We start from the raw sequence: 12,036 nt of genomic DNA on the forward strand, positions 1-12,036 counted from the left end.
TATGGGCTTCAGTTTTGTTCCTCCAGAAGGCCCTGGGTCCTTATGCATATTCACTAACACCCAAGCCCGCTCCAGCAAATGACAGGCTCTGCTTTTCAGCACTCACAGGAACAGAAAAAACTCGCTAGTGTCCTCTTACCAGATGACACCAGGTTTGACTGTTTGCCTTTGTCTATTTAGCATGATTTCTAACATATCCGTTTTCTCATGTAGAAGCCAGTGCAGTGAACTCGGCAGTGCAGAAGACAGTGAGTTGGAACTTCTCTAGTGAGCTGAGGGAAACTGCCCCACCCATCCACTGGAGTTTAAGATCCACAGAAGTGGGCAAGAAGAAGTGAAATGTTTTTGGCTTTTTTCCTGACTCCCCCACAAAATAAGTCAGCAGATGTGAAATATATTTATGTTTTTATTTAGGAATAATCAAAAGGTTTGAAGTACCATTGAGGCCCATTTCAAATTGTACAAGCAATTTGTCCCTGTTCCCCTCCCTTATCCAAATCCAGATACAAAATCTAGGAAATGTGCAATTTGCATCTTAGAAATAGCAGCATCCCCACAGGGGACCTCATGAGGCCTGGAGATTCAGCCCCAAGAGGGAAACCCCACTCCTGCCTTGGCACGACCACAGTCCAAAACCAAAGGTGGGTTCATTTTTTTGTTAAAACATTTACCCAGGGTAAAGAATTCCCATTCTACTGAGGCTTCAGTGATAAGAGTATGCCATTTTCTCAGTTTGGTCGCTCACCTGGCCATGACAGGAGAGGGGACCCTCTTGCAGAGTTTGGCTAAAGTTTCATTGTGCCTCAGAACAAACAAAAACAGGGCAGTTGCCTCTTGTTTAGCACCAAGATGATCACCTTTTCAGCCATCTCTCCTGACAGCAGACTGCTCAACAGTCACTCCCCAGTCTTATACAGGGAACAAGGCTTTGTGCTGAAGACTAAAATGCAAATGGGTGCTAGAAAACCAGGAATCAAGACCTTGTCAGGAGGCATCTACAGGCCTTTGGCAACCTCCCTGACTTCCACAAAGGCTGCGCTCAGTAAAACTCAATGAACAATGGCCAGCAGGGGAGAGAAGAAGGTGGGCGTGTTTTCTCTTTAATAACAATTATGGCACAATCTGACCCTCCTAACACTTCTGAACAAAGCAACCGCTCAGAAGCGCAGCGGGAACCCTCTACACAGGGGTGACTGCTTCTCCCCTGGCCCTGACCCAGTCTAACAGGGAACAACCCGGTTGCTGTGCTGGGTCTCTGCTGGGGCCAGCGCCCGCTCCTCACTCCTGCTGACAGTCTCATGTGGGGCTCTGGCCCTGTTTCAAGCAAACTGCAAGAATGAGACAAAACTGTATGGGCAGGAACCAGGGATGAGCGACAAGATCTCCCTAAACAAATTACAGGATTCATAGGTACCATGTGGTCGATTTTTCTTTTAAATGTATTTCTACTCGGGTTTGACTCTTGGGAAAGACCAAGCACTTGTAGCTCTCTGAATTCAGTGACTAAACAACCTGACATTTCACCTTTAACTCCAGTCACATTCATCTTTTCTCTTTTTTTTTTTTTTGAGATGGAGTCTCGCTTTGTCACCCAGGCTGGAGTGCAGTGGCGCGATCTCAGCTCACTGCAACCTCTGCCTCCCGGGTTCAAGCGATTCTCCTGCCTCAGCATCCTGAGTAGCTGGGATTACAGGCGCGCACCACCACGGCAGGCTAATTTTTGTATATTTAATAGAAACGGGGTTTCACCATGCTGGACAAGCTGGTCTTGAACTCCTGACCTCAGGTGTTCTGCCCGCCTCGGCCTCCCAAAGTGCTGGGATTACAGGTGTGATCCTGTAATCCCACTGCACCTGGCCAAGTCACATTAATTTTGAATCATCCACTTATGGAAAGGAACAGAAGTTAAAAAGTATTAACCAAGAAAAACTATTCATTAACACAGGTGCTCATCTGTGTGTGTGCGTGCACACACACACACACACACACACATATTTCAAGCCAGTCTCCTGAAGGAAGAGGCACTAATGGCAGGTGAATGCTCAGGCTCCTCTCAGTACCCTGGGGCTCACCACCTATCCAAGTGGACAGCAGGGAAGGTGCCTAGAGTCCCCACCAGAGCAGCTGCCTTCCTCCCTTCTCCCTTTGCTCGGCACCTGCCAGAGCAGCCACAGAAGCCAGGTTCTGAGGGCTGTGGAAGCTTGGGACCAGGAACGACAGGCTAGTAACTACGTTCTTCACCATCCTCAAAGTCCTGTGAACCCAAAGACAGGACTTGCAAAACTGAGGAAGGGGGTGCTTTTCCCTGTCCTTGTCCCTGTGATAACTAGGGTCTGCCTAGTCTCATCCCCAGCCTCTGGGTTCCCTCCCCTGCTCTAGACTTCAGGGCAGTTAGAATGGACGACTCCTGCTGGATCTAGGGCTAAATAGAAACTTCTCTGTCATATCTTCAGTCTGATGAAGGACTGAGCCCCCATTCAAAGAGGTCAGATTTGTGGGTAGGCAAGAGCTCAGGAATGAAGAACCAAAAAGGAGGCTCTCAACCCCTCTCCAAAGCCAGATACTCTATGTACTCCCATTAACTTCACAACTAAGTGCAGATGCTCAGTGAATTCAGAGACAACTTAGCCCTGCCCCACCCTTCCTGGTGTCACCTGGCACTGGGAACACACAGATTGCAGCAGAAACCTGTTGGTTCCATTTGCACTCAGAGCAAACCAACCAGCACCTTGATTGCCACGTTTCATCCAGCCACTCTCAAAATCAAAACTGGTTGCCTCACCAGCCCTGATGTGGCATGTCCCAACCACGTCCCTGCCCCATTTAAATGGCCAGAGAAAACTACATGGCGAGTAGATTAGGTTGAAGCCTTGCTTGGGGAAGGGACTTGAGCACAGGAGAAAGGCTTGAGCTCCACAACTCCCTGCTTGCTCAGACATTGGAGCTTTTCTGAGATGAAGTACTCCCCAGGCTACATGGGAACAGCCCTCTGTGGTCTGGGCAGGCTGGCTGAGTGAGAGAGGTCTGTGCTCTCAGGGAAAAGGAGAGAAGGAAGCTGGGTCAAGAGACCCTGAAGGGGAGGGTCCATGTCTGGAGTGCGGGGAACTGAGCCCTGCTGGCTACTTGACCTGGGTGGGCTGCTGGCTTTGCCCTGGAAGAGTTAACTATGTGGGCCTTCATGTGTCTAGAGGATTTTTCTTCTCCAGCATATAACTACCTTGAGAATGGATGTGATATGTGAAAATTTAAGCTTAATACAAAAGCACATCTTCTGCAAATGGTGAGTCAAACTGGTGAAATCTCCCAGGTAAACTCTGAGCAAGAAAAAAGAGGACATGACTTTAGGAAAATCCCAAACTAGGTTTGGTTTTAAAATGTTCTTCTTGGCTGGCTCTCCTCTCCTGCAAGTTGCCTTTATCCACTTGGGGTGTGATACCTGAACTGAAAAAGCTGCACCAATCTGAGGATACTGGTCCAAGAAGAGACAAGACCAGAGACTATGAGGCGCAAGCAGAGAGCATCCACACAGCGTCCAACCAGAAAGGCCAGTGTCCTTCCTCTATAAAGGCAGCCAGGGACAGATGTCCCAGAGCCAGGAGGGAGAGAGAGAGAACACAGCACCTGCCACTAGGCCACTGACTGAGCAGGATAAAACCCACAAGGGCCACATCTCAGGCTGGAGAATACACAAATTTCCTGGTGGGACAGCCTCCCAAGGCCAGCTGGAGATGAGACCACTAGTACATGTGGGAGCCCACAAGGCACTACCCAGTGTTCTGTCCAACTTCCTCATTGTGCTACTAGAGAGCAGAGTGTGGAGTCCTTGTGTCAAGGTGCTTTGGTCCACCTGAACAGCCGCCTGCCACTCAGCCAAGAGAAAGGAGCTTTAAGTTGTACAATCACTGCCAGACCTCAAGGCCCTGGCAAGCCATCCAACTAGGGCATTTTCAGGAACCCAAGATTCTCAGAAATGACACTCCTCCCCTCCCAAAATAAAAAAAGCTCCTTTATAGTCAAAAACGAAAACAAGTAATCAAAATATATAAAGCACATGTATCAAATTTAAATTTCCTTTATCAGAATGATGATCTGGTTCACCTATGAGAACTGGATCTACAACCCCATGTAAAAAACAAACAAGTACAGGACATCAGCAACAACAACAAAAAAACAAAGATGATTTTACTCTCTGACGACTCCAACTGCATACAGAGAAAACGGATAAGATTAGCCACTTTTTATAGGCTTTTTCTTCAGGAGAGACTAACCTCACCCACCTCTCAACTCTGCAGCCCACAAATGCCTTCTACTGAAGGCAACAACGAAAGTTAACCCTTTGGCAGTGTGCAAAACCACAATGAGCTGTCCTGTAACAGGGCTACATACCTGGCTGCTGCCATCCCACATCCCCCACTGCCACTGGGCTAGCGTGGGTGTGTCTCTGTGCACGATTGGCTGCATTCAGGGTTTTGCCCCCAAACCTTTGAGTACCTCCTACAACGTCCCTTTAAGCACCTGCGTGGTGACTGCCTCCCTCATCATCGCTTTTGATCACCTTTCAAGGATAAGGTCCAGACCATACTCACTCACTCTCATCCAAGAGCAGAGGAAGAAGGATCTGTCCAGACTGCTGGGCTCCTTAACATGGGCATTCTTGCCTTTTGTGGTGTAGCCCTGGCTGTTGGGCAGGGCTAACATCTGTAAGAAAAACATACCAGGGCAGGCAGCACTGTACTTTTCCACCTGAAAGATGAGCTAGTGCCCATGGCTGGGTCACTCTAGGTCCTGCATGAACTTGTCCACCAACTGTGTTTTGCTGTTTGGGTTGTAAGTTAACTGTGAATACAAGTAACCAAGAAAATCCTCTCCATAGACCAACTTCAGCCAGTGCATGCAGGGCTCTGGAGGTGACACCAGCAGGATCTGGAGGTGAGGCACTGGGTGATTTCTCAGACACCTGGAGATGGCTTCGGCCTGGGCCACCCCAGACGCCTAGTGCACTGGTGTCCCTCCAACACAGGCTACTTCCCCAATACCCATGTGCCACCAAGTTTCTCAACTCCACACGCCAGATGCACGTTTTACGAGAATCAAATGAGTATTTATACTGTGTGTGTGTGTGTATATATATATATATAAATTAATCTGCATGTATATAAACACTAAAAGGAGAAATTCCAAGTGTCTGTTCTCTGAAGGAAAGCAATCACTCGCCATTCTTGGCAATTCCTCAAAGGTTTTTGAGACCAAACATCTTCACTCCCCAAATTAAGAATACAAAAATAGGCTGCGAAACTTGCCATGTATTCACAAGTCCCTGTTTGAGACAAATAAGATGTGGTCCCTATTGGGACAGGGAGGGCAAAAGATGACACTTTAGAAGAACACAATTTTCGTTTCCACAGCCAGCCCTCTCCTGGAAGGCAGAGGGGCCACCGCCACGCTTGTCCTTGGAGCCACATGAGCACGGTGCCCTGCCAGGTCCAGTTCCCTGGGTGGGGGAGAAGGACGGTCCCTGAACCACCACCAGTGCTTCTTGCCCTCTCTCTGGGGTCTTCTAGCACTGTCACCCAGTCCAGCCCAGGAGGCGTCTGTGCCCATGAAGCCTGGTACCTGTGGCTTGGCACTCTGGGAAGCAGGTGGTTTCTAAGACGTGAGTGGAGCTACAGGTGGACAGATCTTTAGCTCGCCCCTCTTTACCAGCTACTCTCAGAGCAACCGGTCTTGGGGAAATGGAGGATTTACCATTTAGTACAGCTCTGTAAGCAAGTTTTCTAATTTTCAAAGGCACCCTTTCCTGTAATTTTCTCAATTCAAAAAAGGACATGAGGGTTAGGCTAAAGTAGAGTTCTTGTTTCCAAGTTTGGGGATATAAATATAGAACTTTAAAAGCATCCTCACAAGGACCAGTGATGCCCAGCACCCTTGGGCGTGCATCCAGCACACCAGCCAGACCGGCGTGGAAGCCAGGGGCATTCTGGGTGTTCTGCCAGGGATCCCTCATGCAAGTCTTTGTGCTAAAGACCACCCTACCTCTGATAATTCCAAGAAGTCAACAAATCCCTCCAGCCTTCACCCTTACTAATGGGCCAGTGTGTTATTCCTTCCCAAACCACAGGAGGCTCTGAAACGAGTGTGGAGAAAGGGCTCTGAAAACTGCAGTGGTCAAATCTAGAGGCTGTGGCTACAGACTTCCACTTACATCCCTACCCCATTTCTTTTTTCCATATTTCTCTCACTCCAAACATGTCTAGATTAAAAAAACAAAAAAATGCAGGCACATAGGTCAGCACATTAGGCTTAACAACAAATATTTCTTTAGTTGATCTGATAACTGAAAAGTTATGGTCCACGATTCAAACTCCCATGAAAAAGCAGGATTACGGTAACAACTAAAGAGAGCGGTAAAGCATCCAACACTACTCACATTACCAGTCCATTTTTTGAGCTGAGGGTTACAGCAGGTTCTGAGTAGCCCACAGGCAAAGCAAGCCTGGCATGAAAGGTAGCCAGTCACCATTTAATGCAGCAGAGATCTCTTCAAAGGTACTGCTTCCTTGAGGAACACAAAGGGGGCACAAAGGGATTCCAGATGTAGCTTTGTGTCTATAACTTCCCTGCCTGACTGTGGAAGGTGAGGGGCATCTGTGACCCAGCAATCCCCAGAGAACAGACACAGGTCATTTTTAGAGATGACATAAATGACAATGCACTGCTTGGCTAACCAAAGTTTCTACGTAATGACAGTGTTGATAATCTGATGTTTTATTTAACATATAGAGGTGGATGTATATGTTAAAAGCTTGATTCTGTGTCTATGAATATGACTATGAAATCTGAACTATTTTATCCATTGGAAGGTAAAGGAAAGGTCCTACATTGTGGGAGGAAGAACTGATGAGAACCCCATCTTGCTTGCTGCTTGCTTGGTGGTGGACAGGCCGAGGGTAGTGGCAGGCTCTGGGCTGTCTGCGAGGACTCCGGAAGCTCTCCCAGGTGCTCAGCAACCAGGCATGGGAACAGCATGTGCCAGCAGAGAGTCGGGCTTGGCTCTTCCACGTGGCAGGCGGTTTCCCAGACTGGCCAGTCCTTCACATTAATCAGATCAAATTCAGTCTGTTTCTGAGAAGAAAACACATGCCTGTCACTCCACGGCAGCTGCCACTTGTGCAGCCCCCAGGGCAGCCTGGTCCTTGCTATACCAGGGTGGCGTCACTGGCTTTGAGGATGTCTTAATTCCATGAGCAATGCCCTTCTGCCACCCACTCCCCCACCCTCCAGCCTGAGGGAATGTGGGTCAAGGACAGGATGCTGGCTCAACCTTGTAAGGCCATCAGACTCTGACAGACCCCGCTAAACCCTAGGCCTAGCAGCTGGAGCAGCGGTTTGGCCTCTCCAGGCCCACTAAATCCCCCTAGCTCCCCAGGCTTCCGCCACCACCATGTCTCTGGAGTCCTGTCCTAAAATGCTTCATCCTGCCCCTCTCCTTCCAGGCTCTCCAGAACATACTGTTCCAATATAACAGCAGCTGGGTCTAGTTCTGATATGTATTCTACTTATGTCTTCACTTCAACCCTAAAGTCAAAGTCAAAGTAAGGCTGATATCAGAGAGGTCCATCATCTGTGATTCATACAGAAGTGGTCCTTAATTGCAGCTGGCTGAGAAAGCCATGAGAAACCAGGTACAGATAAACAGACCAGCCCTTCCTGTACCCACAGTTACCTGTCTCAGACAGAAGAGGACAATGCCAATGGCATGGCCACCCCCTGCCATTCCTGCTCTGTCCCACAAAGGACAGCAACATGTCACTTTGTGTTGGATTTAGTAGCTGAGGGGAGCCAATGCTTGTGATTCAAATCCACTCATCACATTTCCATGTTGACTTTAAGAAAAAAACCATGGTAAAATATAAATAACATAAAATTTACCATTACAACAATTTTAAGTGTACAATTCAGTAGCATTAAGTATATTTACAATGTCATGAAACCATCATTCTATTTCCAGAAATTTTTCATCATCCTAAACAGAAATTATATATCCATTAAACAGTAACTCCCCATGTCCTCCTCCCCATAGCCCCTGGTAACCTCTATTCTACCTTCTATCTCTATGAATTTACCTGTTCTAGATACCTCACGTAAGCTGAATGGTACAATATTTGTCTTTTTGTGTCTTGACATTTCACTTAGCAAAAATGTTTTCAAGGTCCATCCATGTTGTAGGATGTATCAGAATTTTATTCCTCTTTTGGCTGAATAATACCCTACTGTATGTATACATGCCACATTTTGTTTATTCATCTGGTGGTAAGTACTTGAGTTGTTTCCACCTTTTGGCTACTGTGAATAATGCCACTAAGAACACTGGTGTACATGCATATGTGAGTCCCTGTTTTCAGTCCTTGGGGTGTATACCTAGGAGTGAAATTGCTGGATCATATGGTAATATTCTATATTCACCTTCTTAAAGAACCACAAAGTTGTTTCCCAAGGGGCTGTACCATTTTATATTCCCACCAGCAATGCACAAGGGATCCAGTTTCTCCACATCCTCCCAATACATTGTTTTCTCTGAGTGTGTGTTTGTAACAGCCATCTTAAGTGTGAAGTGGTATCACACTGTGGTTTTTATTTGCATTTCCCTAATGCCTAATGTTTGTCTTTTCATGTACTTATTGGCCATTTGTATATTTTCCTATAAGAAATGTCTATTTAAATCATTTGCCCATTTTTGAATTGGTTTTGTTGTTCAGTTTTAGGAGTTCTATACATATTCTGAATATAAATCTCTTATCAGATGTATGATTTTCAGTTATTTTCTCCCATTCTATGGGTTCTTTTCCTTCTTTTAACAGTGTTCTTTGAAACACAAAATTTTTAGATATTGACATAATCCAAATTATCTATTTTTTTCTTTTGTTGCCTATGCCTTGGGTGTCATACATACAAAATCATTGCCTGGCCAGATGGGGTAGCTTGTGCCTGTAATCTCAGCACTTTGGGAGGCTGGGGAGAATTGCTTGAAGTCAGGAGTTGAAGACCAGCCTGGGCAACATAGCGAGATCCTGTCCACACACACACAAAATAGTAATAAAATTAGCCAGGAGTGCACACTTATAATCCTAGCTACTCAAGAGGCTGAGGTGGGATAACTGCTTGAGCCCAGGAGTCTGAAGCTGCAGTAGCTTTGATTGTACCACTCCAGCCTGGGCAACAGAGCAAGATCCTGTCTCAAAAAAAAAAAAAAAAAAAAAAGGTAATAATTGACTAATCAAAAATCTGGAAGGATTCTGTTTTCTTTCTTCTAAGCATTTTATAGCTTTAGCTTTTTTGTTTAATTCTTTGACCTATTTTAAGTAAATTTCTGTATACAGTACAAGGTAAGAGTACAATTTCATTCTTTTGCATGTAGATATCTAGTTTTCCCAGCATCTTTTGGTGAAAAGACTCTTTTCCCATTGAATGGTCTTTGCGCCCTTGTCAAAAATCAATTGACCATAACGTGGGGATTTCTGGGCTTTTTATTTTATTCCATTGGTTCTATGTCTCTCCTTATGCCAGTACTACACTGTTTTGATTACTGTAGCTTTGTAGTACAATTTGAAATCAAGTAAGTGTGACTCCTTCAACTTTGTTTTTTCTCAATTTGTTTTGTCTATTTGGGGTCCCCTGAGATTCTATATAAACTTTAGGATGGATTTTTCTTTTTTAATTGATAGTTTACATATTTATGGGGTACATGTGAATATTTTTTACATGCACAGAATGTGTGATGATCAAGTCAGCATATTTAGGGTACCCATCACCTTAGTATTTATTATTTCTATGTGTTGGTAACATTTCAAGTCCTCTCTTCTAGCTACTTTGAAATATACAATATATTGTTGCTAACCATAGTCACGCTAGTCTGCTATTTAACATTAGCTATTAAACTAACATTTGTTTCTTCTATCTACTATAAGTCTATACCCATTTATCAACCTTTCTTCATTTCCCCCTTCTACTCTCACACCCTTCCCAGCCTGTGCTATCTATCATTCTATTCTCTATCTCCATGAAATCAAGTGTTTTAGCTGCCACATATGAGTAAGAACATGTATTTGTCTTTCTGTGCCTGGGATATTCCAATGAACATGACCTCTAGTTCTATTATTTTTTGTCTTTTTAATAATAGTCATTCTAACTGGGATAAAATGGTATCTCATTGTAGTTTTGATTTGTATTTCCCTTTTGTGATGTTGAGCATTTCTTAATATACTTATTGGCCATGTGTATGTCTTCTTTTGCGAATTATCTATTCATGTCTTTTGCCCCCCAACCCCCCCCCCCACCTTTTCTTTTGGAGACAGGGTCTTGCTTTGTCACCCAGGCTCTGGAGTGCAGTGGCACAACCACATCTCACTGCAGTCTCAACCTCCTGGGCTCAAGTGATCTCCCCACTTCAGCCTCCTGAGTAGCTGGGACTACAGGTATGTGCCACTACACCCAGCTAATTTTTGTATTTTTTGTAGAGATGGGGTTTCATCATGTTGCCCGCTGGTCTTGAACTCCTGGGCTCAAGTGATCCACCTACCTCGGCCTCCCAAAGTATTGGGATTATAGGCATTAGCCTCTGTACCCCACCTTTTGCCCACTTTTTAATATTTTTTTTGTTGAATTCCTTATATCTAGATATTAGTCCTTTGTTGGATGAAGAGTTTTGCAAATACTTTCTCCCACTCAACATGTTTTCTCTGTACTCTGTTGATTATTTCCTTTGCTATGCAGAAGATTTTTAGTTTAATATAGTTCCCTTTGTCTATTTTTGTTTTAGTTATGTTTTTCAGGTCTTAGCCATAAAATCTTTGCTCACACCAATGTCCTGAAGTGTTCTGCCCTAAGTTTTCTTCTAGTAGTTTCATAATTCAAGGTCTTATATTTAAATCTTTAATCCGTCTTGAGTTGACTTTTGTATATGGTGAGAGATACAGGTCCAGTTTTATTCTTTTGCTTATGGATATCTAATTTTCCCAGCATCATTTATTGAAGAGGATGTCCTTTCCTCATTGCATGTTCTTGGCACGTTTGTTGAAAATCAGCTGGCTGTAAATATGTGGCTTTATTTCTGGGTTCTATTTTCTTTTCCTTTGGTCTGTGGGTGTATTTTTATACCAATACCATGCTGTTTTGGTTACTATAGCCTTGTGATATATTTTGAAGTCAGGTAATGTGATGCCTACAGCTTTGTTCTTTTTGCTCAGGATTGCTTTGACTGTTTTAGCTCTTTCTTGGTCCTGTACAAATTTTAGGGTTTTTTCTACTTCTGTCAAAAAATTACATTGGTATTTTGATAGCAATTACATTGAATCTGTAGATTGCTTTGGACAGTATGGTCATTTTAATATTAATTTTTCCAATCCATAAGCATGGGATGTCTTTCCATTTGTTTGTGTCCTCTTCAGTTTCTTTCATCAGTGTTTTACCGTTTTCCTTGCAGAGATCTTTTACTTACTTGATTAAATTTATTTTTTTTAATTTATTTATTTTGGTAGCTGTTGTAAATCAGATTACCTTCTTGATTTCTTTTTCAGCTATTTTATTATTGGTGTATAGAAACTCTGATTTTTGTATGTTAGCTTTATATCCCGCAACTGTGCTGAATTTGCTTATCAGCCATAAGAGATTTTTGGTGGAGTCTTTTTGGTTTTTCTAAGTATCAGATCATGTCATCTGCAAAAAGGGACAATTTGACTTTCTCTTTTCCAATTTGGATGCCTTTTATTTCTTTCTCTTGCCTGATTTCTCTGGCTAGAACTTCCAGTACTATGTTGAATAAGAGTGGTGAAAGTGAGCATCCTTGTCATGTTCCAGTTCTCAGAAGAGGTACTTCAGTTTTTCCCCATTTAATATGGTATTAGTGGTGGGTTTATCGTTTATGGCCTTTACTATCTTCTTTCTATGCAGTTTTCTGAGTGTGTTTTTTTTTTTTTTTTATCATCATGAAGCCATGTTGAATTTTATCAAATGCTTTTATTGTGTTTATTGAGATAACCA

The 12,036-nt window shown here is 44.0% G+C and overlaps 1 protein-coding gene across 14 annotated transcripts in view; it reads right to left on the reverse strand.

The window, feature by feature from the left end:
- Positions 1-388: 388 nt before the first annotated feature.
- ZHX3 (zinc fingers and homeoboxes 3) overlaps positions 389-12,036 on the reverse strand; it is a 137,139-nt gene continuing 125,491 nt past the window's right edge. For 10 of the 14 annotated variants that reach the window (XM_021921050.1, XM_021921044.1, XM_021921045.2 and 7 more), the window contains 2 exons: positions 7,724-7,883; positions 389-7,122 (listed from right to left, as the gene is read on the reverse strand). Coding sequence is in view for 4 of the 14 variants with exons in the window: in XM_021921055.2 (XP_021776747.1) it covers positions 7,867-7,883 (17 nt within the window). In the remaining 10 variants the exon portion in view is untranslated. The remainder of the gene's footprint in view (positions 7,123-7,723; positions 7,884-12,036) is intronic. The other 4 variants (XM_017944813.2, XM_017944814.3, XM_017944812.3 and 1 more) reach the window with 3 other exon arrangements.

Source organism: Papio anubis, chromosome 16 (genome assembly GCF_008728515.1).
Source record: "Papio anubis isolate 15944 chromosome 16, Panubis1.0, whole genome shotgun sequence".
NCBI classification, from domain to species: Eukaryota; Metazoa; Chordata; class Mammalia; order Primates; family Cercopithecidae; genus Papio; species Papio anubis.